The following is a 26,546-nucleotide window of genomic DNA, read 5'->3' on the forward strand; positions in this document are numbered from 1 at the left end:
GCAGTCTAAGATAGTAGTGTCAGGGTTATGGCAGTTATATTAAACTGTAACACCTATTCGGTTTCAATCGTACTCGAACGATACTTTAATCAGTTAACTTTATCAGTAAGGTAACTAGCCACGGTCGAAACCACCCACCAGGCAAGACCAAAGAAAATTCTGAAATTATAACTCCCGAATCGCTCCTTCCGTACCTTCCACTTAATAGATAACAGCAGTGACACTGGAAGTCTACCGATTGATAAACCATAATCTAACTAAAAAAAAAATAAAAAAAAATCTAAATCTAAACTCTGTAACTCCAAGAATTACTAGCTGTGCCTTGCGGTTCAATGAGCAATATATTTGACTAGCGGTCCCTCGCGGCTTGATCCGCGTATAGGTCAGCTTTAAAAGACAGACATATGATGTTCCGGATATTTTTAGAACTCTTTAAGGGAAACAATTTTGTCATACATAATTTGATTGCAACTTTAACCGTTTACGCAGTGGAAGCTCTCAAAGCGTAAAATAACCCCGATCTTGAAACTTGCTTCATTGGTACTATGCTCCTATTGGTCTTAGCGTAATGATATATAGCCTATTATAGCCCTCCTCGATAAATGGTCTATCCAACACTAAAAGAATTATTCAATTCGGACCAGTTATTCTGAGATCATTGCGTTCAAGTTAACAAACAAACAAAGAAACAAACCCTCCAGCTTTATATATTAGTATAATATATAAAGCTGGGAAAAAAAATATTAAATCAAAACAACAGCGCGACCTATCTATCTATATATATAAAAGAGAAAGTGTGTGGGTATGTTCCGTATAGGCTCCGAAACGGCTGGATCGATTTCAATGAAACTTTCAGGGAATCTCCGGATTGACCTGGCGAGTAATCCTGTAAAGTTTGGTGACGATCGGAGCACTCCTATTTTTGAACTGTCAAACTCTCAAATACAGCTTTTATTTACTATGATGATATTCTATTGTTGGGTGCACATGGGTGTAGATAATGATCTTCACCCGCTCGAGAAGAGAATAGAAGAGAATGAATACGGAGAGAAATAAATTATTTAATATGTTATGAGACTTTAATTAAAAATTTAATGATGTAAGTTTATTTTTTCAATAAAATAAAGCAAAATCTAGCCCGACGAAGCGGCTTGGGTACGCTAGTAAGTAGCTGCTATGAACCACTAAAGTGACTTGTACTATATTATATTTGTGCAAACAAGTTTAAAAAGTCCAGCAATAACGGTCATATTATACATATAAAGGTAAATAACAAATGCATACATGATGCATGAGTTTTCTATTACAGGTTACTCATATACGTAAACTCCCCTTTCGCACGATATTTTAATTTTGCATTACTCGTTTAAATAAGATGCTATAGAAGTCAAAATTGATCTTCTTAGAATGTCTTGATAGTTTAATGACAATTTATTTGCAAAGACATTATTAGTCTTTACTGAATAAAGAAAAGGAACGTAAATCAATGAGATGTAAGAAATAACCGTACACTTAATAGTCAACAATTTCACATGTAAACTAAATTTGTTAGTTATTAGTAGCCATTATTTGGAAGTAGCTACTATTAGTGAACGGTAATTTTATATAATAGATCCCTTCTATGAAATTACCGTATTCTAATACTGGCTACTTTGAAGTTGGATATCTTATGCCCCATTTAATTTTGTTTTACATGTTCATCCATTAGTTATGATTTCATAAACCATGTACGTTGATCGCTAACTATATTGATGTTTACGGGGAACTAAAGAATCGCAAGCTTACATACTAACATACAAACATTTTTTTTTTGTCGTGGTGGAAATGCTTTATGGCTACCTCTGTTCTTTTGGGCAGGACAGAGGTAATGTGGGAATGTCCCTCTCGTTGGCTTTATTGGACGTCCGGGGAACCCGTTGTATACTTCCCAGACGAACATACAAACATAGTAATTATCCTTCTTGAGTCTATCTCTGGTAAAATAACATATGACCAAATAGCGTATATTTGGTCATATGCCTATATGGCCAAGTAGCCTTATAAACCCTCTTGAAGAACTTTGTATGAGACATTTCAAGATTAAAAAAAATGAAGGTATAACAAAAAACATATAGGTTGGATGTGGAAGGTGGACTGGCGTACCCCTATGTTTTCAAAAAGTATCATACTTAGAGGTATATTGCCAGAACTAAAACTGCTCAAAATATTGGTTATTCAGGAGAACTGAAAAAAAAAACCATAACAAGCAAAAAAATCGTTCCCACAGAGTAAAACTTCATTTCCCGAATACCCGCCTGCTTTAATATGGGTTTTTTTTTGTATAAATTCGTATGTTACGAGTCGTCTTTAAGGGAAAATATGACACCTCGAAAAACTCAAAATAGAAAAGGCTGGAATACTCCTGCGGCTAACATGAAACTATCAGTCATACACTATACACTATAGTTTAAGATTATATTGCTGGATTGGATATTAATATGTCAGCATTCATTGTTATCTATATTTCGATTTAAATAAACCACAAATAAACAGTCATCATCATCATCATGTCAACCAATCGACATCCACTGCTGGACATAGGTCTTTTGTAGGGAGTTCCACAATACACGGTCCTGGGCCGCTTGCCTCCAGCGGCTCAAATAAACAGTATTCTTATAATATTATTTTAAATAAACTTCAGCACGGAGAAATTTCTTGATGTACTTTCCAATCAGCGCAGAAATCTAGTTTCAGTGGCGAGATAAGCATATTACTGCCATCTTAGAACGCCGGTGTCTAAAGTGGAAAGAGAGGAGGTCTTTAGCTCGGCCGTGTAATTAACAAACGGAGTGAACAGAAATTAGAAATGATTCGATGATTTGTAAAAGTGTTTGATGCGTTTTGTCGCTATGATGTCTAGTGAAAGATACATAAAAAGAAGTACATCTTCTATGGTTTGTTTTCATATCCTTGTAAGCTTCTATTCTCTTATAGGCCTAGACACACGACCAGCTAGGGCGTTCCGATTTCGAGAAACAGGTAAACAGCCGAATGCAAATCTGGTGGGCAGTCGTTTTTGTCCGATATTTCTCAGTGCCTGTTGACCGACGTCTTTGAACAGTGCACGTTGCTGGTCATGATTTGTGTTCTCTAACTATGGGTCAAATAAGGAGGCACAAAGTCTGATGGAGTACGTGATGAAATCAGAAATGAGGAGAAAGTTTAAGTGGTCATAGGCCGGACACATGGCTCGGAGAGCCAAGGAACTTTAGGGTCCCATGATGTTGGAGTGGCAACCCACAGAAATCCGTGGAAGAGAGTCGCAGGGAGTCGCGGGATACAAGTAGCAAAAAATCGTAGTGAGTAGAAATCTTTACAAAAGACCTATGTCCAGCAGTAGACGCCTTGAGATTGAAAAGCTCCTATCGTATATTAAACTCAAGGTCAATTTGGGTCGCTTGGAACATTGCATACTAATCATATCAAATTTTAATACATTAGCGAGCAAAATAAGTAGCAGGTCACCTGATGTTAAATTGTTATCGCCACTCATGAACATATGCGCCGGAGAAGCCACAAACGTATTGACGGATTTTGAGAAATTAGTTTATCGCGAAAGGGTACGTACGATAAGAGAAATGACGGATAGATAGATAGGTAAATTCTTTATTGCACTCAATTAAGGGATAATGATAATATATGTTGAAAACAGAAATACAAAAAAAATAAAAATGTGCAAAGTCGGTCTTATCGTTTTAAGCGATCTCCTCCAGACAACCCTTAATGAAAGAAGAAAATGATTATGGAAACGGGATAGTGCAATTTAACGGAATTGTCAATGTTTACAAATTTTTTAAGAACACACTCCGTTATAAAGTAGATTTAATTTAATTTGAGTCAATATCTCTTCAGTGCCCTTGGGACTATTATAGAGTGTAAGTGAATTTTGGATTGTCAAGTCGAACTGGTAGCTATTATGATGTCGCAGTATATTGAGTTATTATAATCGAGTAAAGCTTTTGTGAGAGAGATCGTCCGGGGAAGTACGAACGCCAGGCTTATTTCTGACGCCGCGCAGTATTGTTGTATTCCCGTCTGAAGGGCGTGGTTGCCGGTGTAATTACAGTCACATGAGACTCAATACCCATGTCTCAGGTTGATGAAGATGGCTTTCTACTTTCCATTTCTTGGTCCATCAATTTTACTATCAAAAAAATGTCTTTTCCGATTTCTGTTTGGGGACGTTGCACGTTTCTGTTTCAAATTCAAAATTTACCTATTTCAAGTTAAAAACTAGTTTTTTAAGCACTTTTGAAACGTAAAGTCAGTCAGTTCGTAGTGACTCTACCACCAGTTCGGAAGGCAGTTTCCTTCGAGCAGAGCCGGCAAGAACTCGGCATAGATCGGCTAGATGGCGATGTGTGTATTTGTCGTAGTTTATTTATTTATTATTTATTATATTGCATTTAACAATTTTTAGAATTTTCTGTTTTGTGAGAGACGACAGCAGAGTGACCTGCTTCCAAGCAGCCTTGTCGTTAAGGAATTCATCAATCGTGTAGTAACCACGATTGATTAAATGTGTTATAATGTTTAAACTCAGGTGAAGGTAAAGGTAATGTAAAGGTAGATCTAATATTACCTTCGTTATATTAGATCTAATATTATCATGTTATAAAAGCACATACCCATCCCCACTAAGGATTTCTGTACTTTTCTCAGACGATATGCAGATATCACTAATTTATGTCCGTTCTAGTAAGTAGATTGTCAATTGTGTTCAGGTCTCTCAATTAACGAATAATTATATTGATTATTATTTATTTCCTTTAAAAATATTGGGACTCTAAATTAGACTCTATGGAGTAATCTATCATTAGTCTGCGTTTACTATTTATTAACAGAATGGATAGCCAAATAATTAATATCTTTTATTTTAATAACTTTAAAGTATGCAGGTACATGTATATGTTTTATCGCATTATTCGCTCCGGTTTACACACATATTACTGTCAACGAGGACGTGTCAAATGTCTCCGACCGTCTGCGCCGCGGCCGCAATAGAATGCAATGTAGTGCGTTGAAATCGACCGGACCTGTTTGCTTATGCTACTTTTTATACCAAAGCGAACTTTAATATCGTAGCTAAAGGGTGGCAATCGCTTGCAATCGACATCTGTAGATATCCTTCAGTAAGCAACAGTTCATTTGTTTCCGTTAGCATTTCGCTTTTGCTTCACAAGCTCTCCAACGTATCAGATGTTGGATTCTCGGTGATTAGAGACGCACGACTAGAGCGACAACCGTTCCGAGCTGTGACCGACTAAACAAACACCGTCTACCAACTAAAATAAACATTACAGAGCGCTCGTTATCATTTTTACAAATATTATTCAACGTAGTAAACTTGGTTAGTGCTAAGAGCGTAGTCACGTTCTAAACTTTTAAGTAAAATATTCTTATGCAAATGGACAAAAAAGTCTAGTATTGTCTATCATCGACATAATATAATACACTTACCTACGAGTTCCTTAATGTTTTAAGCAAATGCGAAAACGATAAATCTGATATTTTCTTTCATATTTAGATGATATATATACTCGTACTTACCAATTAATTACTGTTTTGAGCAAGTCGAAAAAAAGAAAAAAAATTCTTGCCTCTCGAAAATATACCTACCTGCCTATCACTTACTGTTTCGAACAAATGTAAAAAAGAAAAAACCTAGGTTTGTCTATCATGTGTTTAATTTTACATAATTATTACTTACTGTTTTTGTGTTATTCTTAAATTTCCTTCTGTTCATTTCTTTGAATAACATTAAGTACCGATATGAAATTAGTAGATAACTGACTCTCGCCTTATTAGTGTTACCATTGTAGTGGTAGATAGCTTTTTGTGACAGAGCTCGACCGGGGAAGAACCATGCTAATGCCGTTAAACGTGGGCGTCGTTGCCGTCGTATACGCGTTAACACCTACGCCTTCAATTGATAGACCCAGGGCGACATGTTGCAGGACATGTCGTTGCATACCCTGTGAAGTGTTGCTCTGTTTATAGCTGATCTGCTTGGTCCATCAATTATTACTATAAAAAAACCCGCAGCTGCGCGAAGATCTGCTCATACCATACTGTATAAAATCCTCCAGGCCATTACTGGTAGTAATCGTTCTCTTCGGGTTTTACCTCACTTTATAAAAACGGTTACCCTTTTTTCTTTTTTTCCTCGTGTCATCACACACCTACTTTTTTCTTAGTAACGTCTTAAGGTACGAGTATAAAGTGAAAACTAATACTGAAGGACTAACTTAGATCTTTTTTATGACGGAAGTAACGCTTACGTCAGACGTCTGAGTTGTTTCCGCTATTTAAAAATAATAATTTGGATTGGTCGTAAGTATATGTCATATACTCCACGCTTCTTGCCTCATACGCCAGCTAGTGGCAAATATCATAATCAATTAGGATTATTTCTTTCCAATATTTTTAAACGGATTAATTGTGAATAGCAAAGTGAATAAAAATTCAACAGTGTTAAAAAAAATTAAATTGCAAAGTTTTTTGAAAATATCTAAATATAAATAAATTTTCTAATGATTGCGACATTCTATATTCAATGACAAGGTTATAGACATGTGCTGACCTAACTATCAATTTTCTACTCTCAATTATTCTATTTAACAATATTAATTATTTAACAATAGAATAATTGAGAGTAGAAAATTGTTGCGTTTAAAAATATTGGAAAGAAATAATATTGTTAAATAGAATAATTGAAGAATGAATGAAAATATTTATACAATGTTAAAGTGATATTAATGAAATAAAAAATAAAATAAAATGAAATAGTGAATATTAAATGAAATGGCGGGGTCCCAGGAACATTTTACTCTTTCATCAATAAATAATACCTAATAAAAGTTTTACTTCAATCGCGCGTAAAGGGTACATGTACACACTTTTTTTTATTCAATTACAACTGAAAACCTTAAAAACCATGACACCAATTTGAGAAGATCTTACCAAAGGATTAGGTTCTATCTCCAACAAAGATAATAACAGTAATAATGCTCATGTATTTTGGAGTGTTTGTTCAGGACTGTCCCCGTTATTCGGTTTCAAATAGACAATTTGGCTGGTCGCAATATAGCGCGTTTGTATAAAATACTATGTATGTTTAATATTTACTTTGCTCGAACAATATGGTTTACCACTTCTTTATTTAACTTTGTTTTATATAATTGTATTTAAATTTAACCTACGAGTTATTGTCTAATATTTGATTGAAATATAATATCTCTGTTTATATTCGGCAATTTTATTAATGCAGAACAGTTTTCGGATTCGTCCTTTACTTGTGTTGTAAGATATTGCTTCTTGCCATAATATTTGCCGTAATAATTGCCTTCATATTTCTAGATCAACGAAAAGTACCCTATGGATTTTGATTTTCTTGCTATGGGAACGTTATAGAGAACTCTAAGGTATGCAGGTATTCTCGAGAGGTTTTCTAACACAGTTAAAGCAAGTGATCTTTTAATTGCTTTAATTAAAAACAAACATAATTTCGGAAAGGGAGGTCGAAGCCCTAACCACTACGTTGCGATATATTTTATAGCATGTATCAAATACTTAAAAGTAATAAATGGTAATAAAATAGTATAGCAGTCATATACGAAGCCAGCATGGGCTGACTTTATCACTGGTAGCCGATGCTGCCTTGGTATTGGCCTCGTCGTTTTATCGACTGACCGCTGGCACTGGCGGGAATAGAGTGCACGCCTATTCTTCAAGCCAGTGGTGGCTTTCTTGGCGCCAGCTCACAGGCATCGTGTAAACGACGCTTTAGTTCCTCAGTTCGTTCCTAGCAACGCAGTCTCTATATGTAATGTATATAGGTAGGTAGGTAGTCGTAACTTAATATTATATAAGTAAACAAAAAATGCCTTTCCCGTTATCCCCTAGAGATGAACACTCATCCCTTCTTACTCCATTAATACAATATATTTCTTTTGGTGACATCAAAGTCACAATTTTTGTGAAAGAAAATCCTGAATCGAAAGGGGGAAAATTACAACAAAATAATTTTAAAACCTTAAATTATTTCATAACGTTGAGTCGTGGCATTTTTTTGTCGACGTTCTATCTCATCATTGTTTTCATCATAATAATATCTTTACTATCCACAAGCTGAAATACAACTCACATTAAGAAAAACGTTAAAAAGCTACGTAAAAAATTTTAATCATCATATCTTCTATATGGAGATTCCTGTATTTAATTCATCTTTTATTGCTGAATTTGCATATATCGAATAACTTATAGCTATTAATAATTTCTCGTCTTTAAAAATATGTCTATTTCAGGTTTTTTAATTTCAGGTTCAAGAGATTCGATTGCTTGTTAAATATATCACTTTCCTACTTTTGTTGCCTTTATCACCAACTCTTTAAACTTTTATTAATTATGTTACTGCATTGCCAATTACATATTGTACAGTTTAAACAATAGTACAACTGGAATAGGGAGTACTTTTCTAATAACTTTCATCCCTTATGTTATCTCTCTAAATTCTAAGTTCCTGCGTTCCAGCCGTTTGAACTTTAGGTTGTATGTCAGTCAGTCAGGACGAACACCGATAACTATATAATAGTAGCAGGCTATAAAGTTATAACAAGTTAAGTTTTGTAAATTGAATAAGTTATCATTAGATTACTATAAGGTAAATATAAATTACGAAATAATAAGTTACATAGTAAACTGTATCACTGATTATTGGGTATTAGCTTATTTCAAAGGACAAACTTTCTCCGAGGCAACAATGAGCAGAGCAATTCAGTTCACTCGCCCGGGCTCTTGTCCACTTATCCCTTTTTATATTACTAAAATCAGTACACGCAATTTCTTTTCATGTCATCTTGAGAGGTCTCATTTAAGTGAGCCTTTATACATCGGTTCGATAGGTTATATTGCGTAGTACTCTCAATAGTTACGAATGTTTAGTTATACTAATGGTGATATTTTTAGCAAATACCTATCTGGGGCCTAACATTATCTTCATCATTACCAGCATGATTAGGTTAATATTTGCTGAGCATTTTTAGGTTATTCTTTGCTGAGCCATTTTAGGTTAATCTTTGCTGAGCATTTTTAGGTTTATCTTAGCTGAGCACATGCCTAATTTAACCTAGAAGTGCAATATTGTTATTATACCAAAGATAAGTTCGTCTCAACTAGACTTGGACAATTATTTGTCTTTCGACACTTTGTGTTGTTTCATTGTCATGTTCGTTACATACTTCTTTGAATTAAATTTTTTTGGTATCTATTGACCTTCCTGATTAAAAATCGGTAAACGTGGGCACGTAAAATTGGTTAGGTAAGGCAAGTTTCAAATTAGTTCAACGACATAACGTCCTAAGTTCCGAAGAAAAAAGAACATATTTTTGTATTGCAAATTTAAAAATTAGAATATGATAGTAGTGATATATTCACGCATTTTTACATCAGTGACTTAATTGTATAGTCATTTATTTCATCGCTTTTTAATATTACACTTTTATACGCGAAGGTATCATTATAAGTAAGATTACAATTCCTTGAAGTTCACTGAGGTAGGTCGTGCATAGCAATTGAGGTAAAGTAAAGTTGCACTTTCGCCTCGATTTCTCGCCCACTCATCCATTTATTCATGCATTATCTGTTCACTTGAGGTGTTCCTTTCTTTTAAATTTACACTGGATCTATAAGAAAAGTGTTTTTCCGTTTGTCATGTGTAGTATATCTAATTTTTAAGGAGTTATGTGGTATCAAGTGGTGTAGAGGATGTTTTCGACAATATAAAGATTGGAGACTTCTAAGACAAAAACAATTATAATCTTTGAATATTAATATTGTATTGTATTATAAAGCTCTCTTCAGATATATGTTGGACCATGCAGGTTTTCCCTGCTTTATAATGCCTGTAATACTTCATAATACATTTTTAGTACACTCCATTTTTGTGTCATATCTTAAATAAATATTAGAATATGAACTTTTACTAACATCTGCAGTGTGGTAGTCTCTTCAGAACCTCCCTCAGTATATTGATCTATTGAACTTAATGGCCATGACAGTTTCAATAAAACTACTCTCATGGATTTTGTAGTATGTATCCAATAATACTCAACAATTATAATTATTAGATACATACTAGAAAATCTTGGCGTTAACTCGTCTCGGATTCAAATCATGACACTTTGATTACACTTATATTAAGGTTATTGCAGCCGCTTTTAAATGCAATTTAATGTCTCTCTCTATGGTCGGTCCTTCAGTACTGAAGATCGTGGTCCCGGTGAGAACTCAACTTCGAGTGAGTAAATTGTCTCCGCCGGCTTCTGTTGGCAATTGTATGTAATAATGTTTATTTAACACTAATTTTTGGATGCACCCAATTAAATGTTCTATTCTTGTCATAAAATATCTGTATTTGCTAGCTAGATTTGATTATATATAAAGTAAGATACTATGATAACATAATACAACTTTGTCCAGTACCGTTTGATCTGGTGCACTAAAGGTACGGTCGCACCTACCTGTTACGTACCAGGTGATTGGTAACGTCAGTCTATCGCTCCAATCCGTCTTTCTGTGACACACGAGTAATTCGCTTTTCCACAGATTTACTGACTCCAGCTCCACTGAAGATGTTTGCATAAGCCGAGGTCTTCCGACTGATCGATCACTGTCATAGCAATACCCGCCCGTATTATCATCAGGGCCATTGACCTCTTACAAATTAGAATATTTCGTAGCGCACGCACACAAAAATACCGTTAACTATATTATGCGGTGATAACGTCACACATACGTAGCAGCATCTTATCTAGCTTGTTTTGTGGGTGACGCGATAACGCCATCCTTTACGGTAACTAATTCTGTTACATCTTTTTTAAATAATACCTTAATTCGTTTTGCGTTGGAAACGTGATTCTTGAATCAGTACGACATTACTTTTTTTAAGATTTTTTTATCTACTACAGTCACGCTACTGTCTAATTTCATTTATAGGGTAACGCGTTCTATCTTAAAATATATCACTATTAAACTATCAGGGTGATTACGGTTTGACACATATATACCGAACGTATTTCATCATATATTCCCAAGTTGATTGCCGCTCTTAGTTACGACTTCATTATTGTCATGGAGAGCTATGTTATGACAACTTAATATATAATGTAATTATCTTGCTTATGAGAGTCATTAAACTATGAAAAAATCAAGATAAACTTAATAACGAGTTGGAGATCGAAATTTTAATTAAAGTACAATTTTTGTTATAATCGAACCGCGAATAGATTAATACATTGCTAAAGCGATGTAGTTTATAAAATATGGGCGACAGTGATTTCCCAGTACAAAATTTATGACGATGTAGATATAAAATTAAATTTATGTGAAAATAACAACGAGGGATTTATTTAAAGAAGGAAACGTTTCTGCGGGCAACTTTATGTTATCGGCCTTAAAAGCTTTCGATTAAAAATGTTGCACTTTGCGGTTGCAACTGTGGATGTCTCTACATGCAGTACATTAAAATGTAATTATCTTTAACTGTAACCATCATAAATAAAAGATGACACCTAAGCAATAAGTCAGAAGTTGTCTTTAATAATGAGGAACTGAAACTGGAGGACACGACAGTTTTTCTAGGAATAACGTTAGATTCTAAACTTCAATGGGGCCCTCATGTAAATAATTTATCGAACAGGCTTAGTTCTGCTGCCTATGCGGTAAAGAAGATACGCCATATGACCAACGTAGAAACTGCTAGACTGGTATATTTTAGTTACTTTCACAGCATTATGTCATATGGAATTTTACTTTGGGGTAATGCTGCTGATATTAGCACTATTTTCGTGCTGCAGAAGAGGGCTGTTCGTTCTATGTACAAAATGGGTCCGAGAGAGTCATTGAGAGATAAATTTAAAGATTTTAAAATAATGACAGTGACATAGTCAGTACATATTTGAAAATTTAATGTACGTTCATAAAAACATTTCTAAATTTAAGAAAAAATGTGACTGAAATAATTTTAACATTTGAAGTAAGAATAAACTTACAGTGCAATATACTAGGTTACATAAAATTCATAATTCGTTTAAAGGAAATTGCATACAATTCTGCAATAAAGTACCAATTGACATCTTGGAGATGTCTCTTAAAAAGTTCAAAGTTTGTATTAAACGTAAGCTTATAGAAAAGTCCTATTATAGTATAAAGGACTACGTAAACGATAAAAAAGCTTGGGTGTAAATTATTGCTCTAACCAGGTTGCTCTTCAAATAATTTAAAATGACATTGTGAGATGGTGGCTAAGTTTGTTGTGGGCTTCTTCTTAGACCAGGACGCGTTTGGTACCCTCGTAGCTTTAGTTTTAAGTTTACGAATGTGGTTATCGCCATCATCTCACTACCGTGTAATTCTTATGTACGCATCAAAAGTGCCACCTATGGGCTATTTTTGACTTTGACTTTGACTTTGACTTTTGGTTTTATAATACTGTAGCAGTTTTATGACCATGACAGAAAGGTGTGTCTATCAGTGTTCCAGTATCTTCTAAATGGACATTAAATTGTACATTTGATTTTTTGATTTGGTCGGTACTTATGTGTCTTTAAATATTTATTACTAGCTGTGGGTACCTCCCCGATTACGTTTTGCTATGTCTTAGTCTGTTTTATTTTCCGTTTCTGTGGAAAAAAAGGAACAAATCCTTTTTCGTCCAAGGCACACAAGCGGCCTTTGTGCGATAATTTCATTCAGATCGGTAGGCAGTCGAACATAGCTAACAAATAAACCAAATAATAAATAGATACATATTTCGCATTTATAATTTTTTATAAAGTACCTGCTCAAATGTTCAAGCGATGTGAATACTCCGTTAGTTGTAATGACTACTCTCTACTACTTTTAAATCTACTACTTTGAGACTCTGTGCCCATGGTCTTCGGACACGAAAAATTTTATTAACATCGTATCCCAAAAATTTGTCTGGTAACCCAAAAGCTGGCGCTTATTTAGCCCAACGGCTAAGTCTAGCAATTCAAAGGGGCAATAGCGCCAGCATTTTGGGTACCGTGCCCATAAGTGAATAACTGTCTCTTATGGTCATGGTACCCAAAATGCTGTAATATTTTTTGTAATTATTAATGTTAGTTTGTAATTATATTTATTTTAGTCAAAATATTTTTCAGGATCTATGGATATATTTTTGAACGCGTCAAAATAGTTTTGACGCTAGTATTTAAATACATTCCACGCGGAACGATCCATGTTAAATTTTGTTTTAATTTATTATTTTTAAAACTACAAATGTGGTTTAACTTAGCAGTACTTAGAATTGATAGTTTACTGTACACACTGCTCTTATAAAAGACACAGAATATTGCAATGAGGAAATAAATGACGAGGTAACTGGCAGCTACTGTGCTAAGAAGTCGAGTCTAATCGGGAACAAAATAAAGAAATCTTTTTATATATTTGTTTATCCTTACATATTAAATATTTTTGCCATCTTCGGTATCTATTATATATTTATTTTGGAATAACTTTTTAGTAGATAAAAGTGTTAAAAAATTTAATAAAGCCATTCTTTATCTGTAATAATAATGTTTATTTATTTAAACAAAAGAAAATAATTCTGCTTAAATTCGCCTGAATCCCCAAACTAGTTGATCAGTGACTTGGAGATCAGTTTCTTCCAGCTATGCAGAAAATATGAAATAAAAATGCATTTATAATAACCAGTATTATGAATCGATGAGCTGCAAACAAATCAAATATAAAACAGTAGGAATAATCCCCTTTTTTCCTTTTACAATTTAATGTTGAATAATATAAGTCAGTGTATGTGTGTATGTATGTTTGTGTGCATGTGTGTACGTGCATGTGTGTACGTCTATTAAGTTGTGAGCTTTTCTGTCGTCCGAGTAGTATAGTATCTAAAGTATGTATCTATTTTATGCGTCGGGGTTTTAAAAATAAAATGCATAAAACGTGTCGCGTACTAATTTGAGAGACTGTGCATAAGCTTTAGCGCTTGGCATAACCTATTAGCAATGTTATGCCTATCAGTTCACACCGCACTTCGATTTTAGCTATGCTGAATATTGCAGTGATGTGATAAACGACAAGCGAACTGACGCTTCCTCTTTGGAATTAGCGTAGCATTGCGTATAATCGTAGTAAGCTGTTGGAGGATAAATAATTTGGAACGCTTTATATTTATTTATGTGGCAATACTGTCGAATAAAGCTTTACTCTTCCAGGCCATACTGTGATATCACAACTCTTACAAAAACTTTTCCTTCACAAGGTAGCTCGTACGAAATCGTAATGTTCGAATGTCCCGTCAACTTCTTTTTTTTTCTACCCCACCATTAATGATATATTCCCAGTATTTCACGATAGGCTTGTGATTGGCTATTTCCAATCAAGCTGGCCAACCAGGCGCTGGTTTTTTTTTATTATGATTGGTCCAAGTTAGCCAACATATGTGTTACCAATGTTATTCTTAGTGATTGTAACTGAAATGTATATAATAAATTTTGAGAATCACGTCATTTATTTTGTTTGAACATTTTGCAAACTTAAATTGCCTTGATAATAAAATATGTATATTGGTAGGATTAAATAGTATTTGACTAGAAATTATGATTGAATGAAAACAAATCTTTTTTTTTTGGAATTTTTTGGTCAACGAGAAGATTACATCAATAGGCATAATGGAATTATCTCGTAAAGTGTACGTTAGCATGTTTGGTATCCTCATAGATTTTATTTTTTAAATTTGCTTTATAAGAAAAATGATCACCAATTACAATTCACCAATAATTGGGCAAACTTGGTTTTAAATACATACAATCTCACAGTATCTTTATTTCAATACTAAATTGAATATTCGCGCATTTAAGCTATTGGAAATTTTGAGGAAACTGTTTGTCGATAGATAAACATTAAGATTAGGAGGTAAATGTTTCCAGCATGTTAGCTATGAAACATTTTGCCAAAATCGGCTTAGCTGAGAAGCTGTGCACAGGTAACAAAGCCTATTGTCTAATCCTGCAGCAATATTAACGGATCCTTTCCAGGTATAAAAATGTCCATCTCGAAGTACATATGTGTCAAATTTTATAAAGATCTATTGGTTGCGGCAAACATAAATAACAAGCAAACAGTGATGCATCCATTAAGTTAAGTTTTATTATGGCTCATATAAGATCTAAGCTCATATTAGATTGCTGGACTAAGGAACTCTTCCAACGGGAGGGCTTGCCCATAATCACCACGCTGGGCAGACGGGATGGTGATCGCAAAAGATAGTTGTAGCACAGAGACCTGCCCGTCCTCTTTTATATTCCCTTAGTCTTCTCGACACCTCAGGGGAAACCATACTTATAACACGCGGGATGTATGGTTAAAATACTGATAAAATGTATGTAAAATTTGGTAAGTTGTAGTTCATAACACTTTACCAGTTGTATCCCTGCATTACTTTATAATGATACATGAAGCCCTAGGTTTATTATGCGGCCTCACAGTGAATAGCCAAAGACGTCATGTAAACATATCATTCGCCGTTTATACAAACATCATCTTTAAAAACGTAAGCCACCGTGTTTTAAATGAGATGCCCGCGTTGAGATACAAGTGCTGTATATTTTTCTTCTCATTTTGAGTCTTAGGCTCGCAGGGTAAAATTATGCAAAGTTTGTTTCTAAGATAGTTTAAGTGAAGTGCCTGGAGAGAAAATAATCTTACATTTTTCTTGAAAATATCTATGAAGCTAGCTTGGATATTGAATAGAAAGGAGCTATGTATTGTCTGGTAGGCAAACTGACAGACATTATAGTAGAAAATAGGGTAGTGGGCTCTCGGTGTACTGCAAGTGAATACCTATTGTTGTGTTTACAGAGATAATGATACAATGTCATAATTTGCTTGTGCTTTTCACAAACTCAATTATTCTACAAGGTTTGTAGGCAAAACGAAATATATTACCGTGATATTATTATGAATTCCTTAGAATCTATATTTCACGTATTATAGGAGAAAATTGTGTAGGTATAATAATAATAATTCTGAATTGCTTAGTTTGTTTGGTGGCTTCTTCTCGGCAGACGGTAGAATATACTTTCCAAATCATTGGTAGAGTCACAACAGACACACAAACAGAAACACAAACAGACAGAATTGACATTTCAAAAGCCGATCCAATTTTGAAAACACAAGTTACAAAATACCTCGGTACTACTTACGGACTTAATGACTTAAATAACTGACTTATAACGAGATTTTAGTCCTTAAAGTTGTAGCATAGAGGTTTAAATAAGGAATATTTATTTAGTAGGAACTTAATCATCATATCAACCCATTATCCATTTGGACGGCCGATTGGCGCAGTTAGCAGCGACCCTGCTTTCTGAGTCCAAGGCGGTGGGTTCGATTCCCACAACTGGAAAATGTTTGTGTGATGAGCATGAATGTTTTTCAGTGTCTGGGTGTTTATATGTATATTCTAAGTATTTATGTATATTATTTATAAAAATATTCATCAGTCATCTTAGTACCCATAACACAAGCTACGCTTACTTTGGGGCTAGATGGCGATGTGTGCGTTTTCGTAATGAACATTTATATATATTTATTATTACCGGCCCATTACAGGGCACGGGTCATCTCCCATAATGAGAAGGGTTTGGGATGTAGTCCACCACGCAAGCAGAGTGCGGATTGGTGGAACTTAAGATATAATTTAAATACTCCATTCGAAATTCCTTTACTCGATTCGCTGAAAAAAAAATTTGACCGATATGCTATTATATATTTAACTCGACCAGAAAATAGGCACCATCATAGGTACATTACGTTTTCTGATAGGGTTCGCAAATATAAAGATATACTTAAATGGTAATAAAAAGTTCACTTTAATAATACTTCTTAAAAGTATTATTAAAGTGTAAAGTACAGACGAATCAATATAGTACTTAGATAGGTGAGTAGATCGTCAAGTGGCGAGTTCGCTTGGTTGAGTTGTAAGTTAATTTGAAATAACTTTTTCTTCATAATAAGGATTTTACAGTATTGTATATATGCAAGTAACAGTCCTGCTCAGAATAACGTTTTTATAAAGTACTGCTTGTATGAGAGAGCATTCAAATATTTTACTGCCAATTGTTGTTAGTAATTAGTAAAATAAAGTAAATCGAGTGTGAAATTACATTTCCCCATTGATTCCATAAACAGCAATAATAATTTGCAATAACGGCAGCAATACGGGATTCAATAATAAATAATTATTGTTCATTTCCTAACATTGCTTATAAACGAAGTGGAATTATGTTAAATGAATGAACAAGAATAACATGATATTACTGAGTATTATACAAATCTAGAATACTTTAGTAAAACTGAGAACGTGTTATTGAAGACTGAGTAGCCGAGGACAGTGTTACCTGTTCTGTTTGTTGTATTTTACACCTTTGTTGATTAACAAGACACGGCCCGCAAATTGAGACTTTTTAGCCTTAAAAATATCTTGGATTTGCTGTTAGTAAACCTGTAAACGACTTCTCTGACGCAGTGTCATAAAATTCAAAAAATTCAAAAAATTCAATTTCAAAATTCGTTTATTTCCAGTAAAAGTTCATATGTCTTTGAGTGTCTGGGGTTGATGATAGACTCGGGATGTTAAATTTTTTTTTTTTATTAACTAAGTTAGAATGATACTTCTGAAACAATAAATATTAAAATGATAATATTACATTTTTTTAGGTGATGAAGGTAGACAGGTTTTTGGTTCGACAACGCGTAGACACCGATTAGGCGTAAGCCTTAAAAAAATTTCCATTTACAAGTTTCAGATATGCGCTCGATAAGGGTACTAAGATTGTTGCTATGGCAACAACATGTATGTGCTATATCGGAAACTAAATGTTGCTTGTTTATTATGTGTGGTATTATAGCTTAAGGTCAAGTTAAAACTGCCATTTTCGTTTTCGATTGATCCATCTCATCTCAATTTACTTAATCATACTCGTAAACTGCTATGCTTAGACTGTTTTCAGTCAATTGTATTTTAGCCGATATTTTTTGTGCGCATATAATTTCAATGCGCAAAAACTATTTAAACTTCATACATGTTCTATTTACATCACTGCTTCCTGCTCCAATATTACGTTCCAGTAGTGGTGAAACTTTAAATAAACCGCGCGCAATTAATAAACAATTTGAAAAAGTTTCTATTTTCAGTCGTGTCAGCTAGCATGACATCCGAAACCATTAGTGAGAGTCACGAGTTCAAGTCTGGGCAGTTGTTTTCAGAGACTATCTTATTCTAAGAATAAAGTATAAAAGATGTTCGCAGACTGCCGTAAGAACCGCAAGAGGTGGCACATAGCAACATCATCAAGCTGAAAATAATAAATTTGGTATTATATACATTGAAGGGAAGCGTGTTCTTAAAAATACAATAAGTGCAACGAATGAATAATATTTTCTACTTATCTGGTAAGTCAGGTCTAATGTAAGGATACAGCCACGACTAATTTATTCACTGTGGGGTAGTTTGATATTATGAATATAAAATCTGCCGGACTTACCCCTTCCAGATTTGCGCTTTGCAACAGTGAAGCACTAACTTGCTTTTATTAAAAAAGGATAACAGTTCATCGCAAAAAACATACGAATACGCCACCGCGGCAGTGTGCGATAATTTTTATCTTTGGTCTAGGAATATAAATTTTTATTACAAAAGAATTTTGACAGGGCCTTGATCTGGATTTCTTATATACCTAGTAATTTTAAGCTCAGCTTTGGTTTGTAAAAATGACCTACTTATTCACGTTTTATAGCATTCGTGAATCTTTTAGTTTTTGTTATATCCAGAGTTTATACTTGTGGAGCGGTAAAGATTATTAAAAAGCAATCACAGGTTTTATGATCACTTGTAAAAACGTAATAAGCGCGTAAAACTTTTATAGTTTTCAGAGTATTAATAGCTCCATCAAATGTGTGTGTGCTTACCTTTCGCAGGCTATTATTGTTTACAATTTACGTTATGCTAATAGACAAAAAAGTTTTTTTTTCTTTCTTTTTTTTTGCTATCCTTAGTCGTGCACTCTTGACAAAGTTGTCATGGCTTTCAACATCACATGCATAGCGTCAGGCTTCATTGGAACGAGATAGTACGGCTTTCTGCGTGTGTCTTGTCCACTTTTGGCAATTGAAAGCGTTGCGCGAACATTCCACCACAGTTGTCTGGGTCGACGATCTTACTGTATCTGACCACCGAGTAGGTTACCTACCTCCTCTTGTTTGTTTCATTTCAATCTATCCTTGCAACAACAATAAACTAAAAATGGATACGTTTTGATTTTCATAGATAACACACAGCCTGTGAGGAAACCGTACTGGTGTACGGTTTTCTGTATCGATACTTAACACAACTTTCTTTCTCAGGAACTTAGTCCGTCGTCCGTAGATCTTAATTATTTTGTCGCGATTCGCAGATACATTTCAACAACTTTCGATAACGTTTGTATCAAAGAAATATATTTCACTCACATAAATATGTATTTTTAAAACTCGCGAAACGTTGAAACAAAGAGCAATTCTTCTCGAAAATCATAGCTTATTTAAAACTTGAATAGAGAACGTGAAGCCGCCTGCACTCGACGATAGTGGCTAAGCCCGCGCTTTCTATGCCGCGTTTGAGCCAACTATTTCTGTTCCAAGCTACTACGCGCGCTTTATGCTCCTTGCCTTATGTGCTACTCGGCTTACGGAGCCCATTGACGTCGTAACCTTAATAGTAACAGACTGGGGCTGAACTATCGGATGGCTACATTGACTACATTGGCTTAACAATTTATTTTTTAAACCAGTTTACAACTACAAAAAAAAATAGGGGACATAATAACGCGGGGAACATTACACAAAAGATGACACAATAAAATGTGGTACAAGGAAAAGATGACATAATAAAATGTGTGGAATGTGGTATTATAGCTTAGGGGCAAAGTTAAAACTACCATTTTCGTTTTCAATTGATCCACAGCACCTCACTATTCTCAAAATGGACTCGACAACTGCTATGCTTAGACTGTTTTCAATCAATTGTATTTTATCCGATATTTTTTGCGCTATTTTCCTACACTTCTAGTTTAACATATAATTTCAATGCGCAAAAACTATTTAAACTTCAAAGGAACACATACTTTTCTGACTAAACTAATATTATGAACAGGATGCATATACGTATCATTTTAATAGTATTATGTATGCTATGTAAATCTTTTATATGTATATAAAAGCGAAAGGTCACTGACTAACTGACTGATTCATTACGAAGTCTCAGAAACTATAAAGCCTACAAACTTAAAATTTGAAAGGTTATTTCAATAACGTAGGTCAGCTAAGAAACGGTTTAGAGATATTACTTCTCTAAGGGGGTTAAATAGGGGTTGGAAGTTTGTACGAAAGTTCTATGTTTTTGAAGTGAAATGCGTGGAAATCGGAATTTAGATTACCAGCTTTATATGATAAAAATCTATATAGATTGTTTTGGAATATCTCACCGTAGAAATAAAATAGGGTTGAAAGTTTTTGTAGTTTTTTATTTATAATACCAGAAATTTAGACAATAGGTTTCTTTTAAAGCGTGGACACCAGTTTATAATTTATCTAAATCAAAGGGGTAATAAAGTGGCTGGCACTTTGTATGAAAGTTCTGTTTCCCAGGTTATAGAAACCGAAATACGCGTTTAGGTTAGTTATTATAAATAAAAAAACGTTTTTTTTTAAGGGTTTTTTTTTTCTTATTCTAAGTCTACAAAATCGAAATTTAAAAAATAGGTTTATTTGAAATCATATCAGTTAGGAAAATATTTTATTCGAATCTACTTACTTACTGTTAAAGGGATAGAACAGGGGTTTGAAGTTTGTATGCAAGTCCTATGTTTTAGAAGTTATAGACACTAAAAGTTTAAGTTAATAATTATAAATAAACGGTCTAATATGACAGGGATGCACGTACAACTGTCGAGAAGTTTTAAAACCAGCCCAGTAGATGAAGGAAAAAAAAGACAGGGACGACTTCATTAAGGTGATCAAACTAGGGCAGCAGCATACGGGGTAAACGGAATTGTTTAAACTTCGCTTATAGTAATGAACTGCAATATATTAAAATAACTATAATCGCTCGCACATAAAGGGTGTGTCTTTCCGTCTGTTTGTAGCCATTTACCGAATAAACCTTTCTGCAGAGAGGCATAGGCACCATTGGGAATCTTCTTAAGCTCACGGGAAATCACGAATTCTGCGCAGACGAAGCCTCAGAGGTGCACATTACTAATATTTAGACGGTTTTAACAGAATTTTTTAAATCTTCGCTTTTATAAATCAGAATATGTATTTCAGCCTGATTGTGACCTGATAACTTATAAATCATGGAATTGAATTTCCGGTTATCCTGGAGTTACGCGGTCCCGGGTTTTCTTTAAATTTCAGGGCAAATCAAATTGTATCGCGGATGAAGTCGCGGGCTATAGCTATGCACAGACTGTTCACAGGTCACAGTTGAGAACACAGACTATTCTACAGAACAGTATGTGTTCTCTTACGAGAAAACTAAGAGATTGTTCTGGATGTTTAAGGAGCGAATTAACAAATTCCTTGAAAGCATTCAGGTTTCCTCACCTTTGAAGCGAGTGATATTTTAATTGGTTAAATAAAAATATGACTTTCAAAAGTGTCGCCTTTACAATTAAAAAGTAGTAGTAGCTTGACGTCACTGCAAGCGTTTTTAATATTTATATGCTTCGTACTATTCTATGATAATCCTCAAGACCCAGTTATTCAGAGTGATTATGTTAAATAACATCCACTACGAGTCCATACTCTGCGAACTCAATTAAATAAGAAGTCAGAAGGACGTTTTAACTTTGCCTGCATAATATTATGATAATTACCTCGCCTACTATAATATCAAGTTAAACAAAGTATCAAGTTTAACCTGCGCACTTGAACTGTTCGAGTGTTTGCGGTTAATCGCTTAAGTAGGGTATTGCTAAATTTATAAAATTGTATCTTTGGTCATAATGAAGGATATGAATGAAAGATCTGATTGTATATTGGATAGAAACAGGTTAAACAGGGAAAACGTAAAAAACGTAACTCCACTCGTTACACGAATCTTTCAAAATATTTTCCCCCCGTATATATCGATACCGAAGTTTCCTCAAGAGACTTTACGGCGCATAATTACAAATCTATACATCTGCTTATAATAAACTGTCATCAAATGAAAACCTATTTTATTCCTTTTATGTACAATTCATTGGTTGTTTTCACTAAGTACAAGAGCGTGTTTAGTTTTGGTTATTTATCACACTAAGTTCCAATTTCGTCTAATTGTAGTTTTAGAACATCTTACTATTCTATGATTTCAATGGTCCACCATGGCATTCAATGAATTTCGCAGTGCCAGAATGTTATTTAGAGCCCATTGTGTGGTAGCTTTCGAACGGAAGTTAGATATGCGACAGGTATTACCAACATAATGCCCTGGCAGCCATTTTGAACTCTACCGGCAGTTAGAATTTTGGATTAAAGCATTCTTGTTACGCTATGATCTGCTAAATCACAGTTGCTCCTTACAACTTTTCTTTGTTAAAAAAGACGCAACTAAAGAGAAGAAAACAGCATGCATTGCGCTCAACAAAACAATAAAACCTTTCAAACATGAATATTCATCTATAAACATTATTAATGCAATGCTTTTTAGCTTCCATTTAAAATTAGAACCACTTTTCAAATACGAATAGTGTTCCAAATCTGTTGCATTAAAACATTAATGTATTCGGCTTGAACCGTCGGCTTATTCCGGAGCTGTCAGGGATGGAGTGGGTCAGAAGTGGAGGTTTATATTTAAAAACAAATGACACGATGGATCCATTAAACTTGCAGGTAGGCAGCCGCGCTAACCGGGTCGGTTAAAGTTGGAACGATCGAAACGCGCTATTATTGGATTGTAACGGACGAACGCTTCTGAAATTCTGCCCTTTTCAGTCTGAACCATAATATGCAGTTTCGTTGATTAATGCCCTGTCTGTATATTGAATCTCGCAGCTTTCAATATTAAATAATTAACAGAATCAGCGAGATTCGGTCAGGTTTTTTGCGACGACGGTTGACTTGGGAAAAATATTTTAACTATATGTATCTTAATGTTTTGGTTGCAGTTTAAAGAGGAAGGTTACGATATGCTCTCTCTTCCAGCTTGAAGAGGTTAAAGGAGTGACAGCTTTCAAACTACTATTTCTAAACGGATATATATAATAGCTTGTTTTATGTACTAATAATTTAAACAAAATATAGCAAAACAAATTGTGTACGTTGCCAGTCAAAGTATAAATTATGATACTTATCACCCGAGGGTTGAAAATTTTTCGTTTTATTGGATAGAACAAGGAATTTTTATCAAATGGTTTTTTTACCACATAGCAGTACCTAAGTTTCGAGTGTAGACTATGAACGCTTGATCCCATGTTTTATTTATGTGGCACTAAAATACCAGAATGAAATCATCTTAATCATCCTCGGCGTATCAGTCTCTCAATGCTGGCTTCGTCTCTCATGGGAGAATGGGATTAAATGAAAGCCCGCCAAACCAAATGGGTGTAGAGAGGCGGATACTGCACTGTATCCGCATCTCTTCACTGCATGTTATATTGGTAGCACCAAAACCATGGTTATAGTGGCACCAGTGGTTACAGTGGCACATAAAATATAATATATATGTCGTTTTATTTTTTTTAATAAGTTACAAAGCGCACTGAGAACGTAATTAAAGGAATTTTTCTTTTCTAGAATTTCTTTCTAATGAAAAGCTGCTAATAGCCTGGCACTAATACATTTTCTTCTTGTTTCAGGTAGAATTATGCAATAAATTGCAAGAAGTTCTTTGACTCAATTTCCCCTGATGTAAATGAGGAAGAAACGTAAGTAGTTAGGGCATTTTCATGATATAAAATTTAAACTTTAAATTTAGTCAAAGTTTTAAAAAGAACAAGATTAAAAGTATATTTAACTCATTTTATTAAAGTAAGCTATATTTTAATATAACATGCTTAGTCTTTTGGTCTAGTTGCAAAATGGGAAACATAGATCACCCCTTTACGATGAGAATTCAGTTTAAATTATCGGGTTACTAATTACGTGTATAATAAAATAATTGATATTTGCCTACAGCACCTTGAAGCCGAGATTTGGCGAATGAAATACTTAAAAAAATAAATGTGCTTAGAATTTAAGAGTGAAACAAAGGAAGCTTAATGAGCAATAAAACGGCAATGGTATCAGATTTTTAACATTACTGCGAAATTTAATGTTAACAATTTAAACAGGGAAAAAATTCTCATTGTTGGCTTTAAACGCTTGCGGAGGGGCGTTATAATAGGGCATAATATATTCAGGGCGAGTCAAATAAAATTAGCACGGTGAAAAATGTAAACGGGCCTTTTACGGTCTTGAGGACGTGTAAGTATTACGCTGCTTGCCTTATTTTGTACGTGAATTTCCTCGAGAGTAGTGTGAAGTTTTTCGTCTCGTCGCATTTCTTGAATATGCCTGATGCGAGAGGTGGAACAAGTATATTGTTAGTTAAGACAAGTTTGTTTTTTTTCATATGATATGTGACATGAAGTATTTGCAAATCCTAACCAATAGCATAAATGTGAAAGTGTGTTTGTTGGTTTGTCGGTTTGTCCTTTCTTCATACCCTAACAAAGCAACACATCTACATGATTTTTGACGTAAAGTTAGTTGATACAAGGTCGAGTAATAAAGGCTAATTTTTATTTCAGTAAAACAAACGGTTCCCAAGGGTTTCGCAAAAATCTGTAATAAACGTGGAAGAACGCGGGCTACTCACAGTATTCTTATAGTTACAAATAGTTATATCGTGTGTTCTTTATTAAAACAATTTGAATATCACTTGCTTTTGCGGTGAAGGAAAACGTCGTGAGGAAGCCTGCGTGCCTATGACTTCCACATTACGTTCTTAAAGGCGAGGGAATTCTACCATTCCGCACATGGCCAACGTGGTGGAATATGGCCTAAACACTTTTCATTCTGTGGGGAAATCTGTGCCCTGTAGTGTCCCCAATACAGGCATAAACGTTTCCATCTCTAAAGCTTAAAAAAATTTCAAACAGTTGATTGACTTGTAGATTTTGAGAATTAATTTAAACAGAAATTTAACTGTAATCGATATAGTTACAATAATTATAGTTTAAACAGAGAATATCCCATCGTAAAATATACTGAAATATTCACCGTTTGCTGAAAGGTCGTTTCATGGGAGCAACAGTTAATAATTACTTATTATCAGCTCGCGCACGATTATTAATCGAATTAATATGAACGAATATGACCTTACGCTTTAAACAGAAAAGTACCAATTTATTTTAAAGCAATCACATTTAACTGTAAACAGATATCAATCGTATACAAATTTCAGTGCTCAAGCGTTAAACATTTTGAATATTCCACATATGCACTCGTAATTATAGAATAATACATTGAGATCCTAAAGTTATTTTGTTTAGTGGTAGACAATAATTAGTATGATGTTTGGTAAATCCAATAATCTAACGTATCCAAAAAATGTTAGGTAAAAACACTTAAACCACAATATTCTACACCAATCAAATCAAGTATTAATGGACTTAAAATCGGTATGAAATGTAATTAATATACATTCGATTGAGAAACAGATTGCTGTAATCGATACCGAAATATTGACGGTTCAAAGAGAGATCTCGTTGGATGTGAGCAACAGTTAATAATTGCTTATTATGAGTAGACATTTACTGGCGCACGATTATTAATCGAAATGCATTCAGCACTCATCGCTAATGGAGTTGTCATGACTTGATGACACATTTGAATAATTTTCGAGGCTATTTAGTAATTTTAACTACTGTACATCATATGCCAGTTAATCGTTTAATTCATTCGCTATAGTTTTAATGCACTTCATCGGGATATAAAACGGAGTAGCCAATTATTTCATTTATGGAACTTTTCAATTTTATATGCCTATGTTGAAAACAAGGAATTGGCGAGTAATTAAAAGATTAATAATTTGGGTATTAATAATATAAAAATTAGCAACTGACAGTTTGAAATCACAAAATACTTCATAAATGTAGGCAACAAAACAAGTGCGGATTTTCGAAGTTTCTGTACAAAATTATGTCTATATACTTAGACGTGACTTTATACGGCGTTTCATATGTCATGGCGGATCGCTAGATTTTGCAGTTGTATTAATGTGCATTAAATACTTATCTCACTAAGAATATAAATAAGAATACTTTTTTAATAATACACGAATGATATGTCATTAGATAAATACAACGTATTAGCGATTATGTCACTGTCTGATGACAGCGACATATATTATATGTCGCTAATCGCTAAGTGTTTATATTAAAATGCACACATCGAAAGTA

At 34.2% G+C, this 26,546-nt stretch overlaps 2 protein-coding genes across 6 annotated transcripts in view; both read left to right on the forward strand.

The window, feature by feature from the left end:
• Positions 1–26,546, forward strand: part of LOC120624200 — a 166,659-nt gene that overhangs the window by 90,012 nt on the left and 50,101 nt on the right. The window contains exon 11 of one of the 2 annotated variants that reach the window (XR_005658753.1): positions 23,961–24,029. Coding sequence is in view for 1 of the 2 variants with exons in the window: in XM_039890594.1 (XP_039746528.1) it covers positions 23,965–23,996 (32 nt within the window). In the remaining variant the exon portion in view is untranslated. The remainder of the gene's footprint in view (positions 1–23,960; positions 24,030–26,546) is intronic. The other variant, XM_039890594.1, reaches the window with a different exon arrangement.
• The window catches only part of LOC120624201 (RNA-binding protein Musashi homolog Rbp6), a 692,918-nt gene that overhangs the window by 65,349 nt on the left and 601,023 nt on the right, over positions 1–26,546 (forward strand). The window lies entirely within an intron of this gene.

The sequence above is a fragment of the Pararge aegeria genome, chromosome 6, assembly GCF_905163445.1.
Source record: "Pararge aegeria chromosome 6, ilParAegt1.1, whole genome shotgun sequence".
NCBI classification, from domain to species: domain Eukaryota; kingdom Metazoa; phylum Arthropoda; class Insecta; order Lepidoptera; family Nymphalidae; genus Pararge; species Pararge aegeria.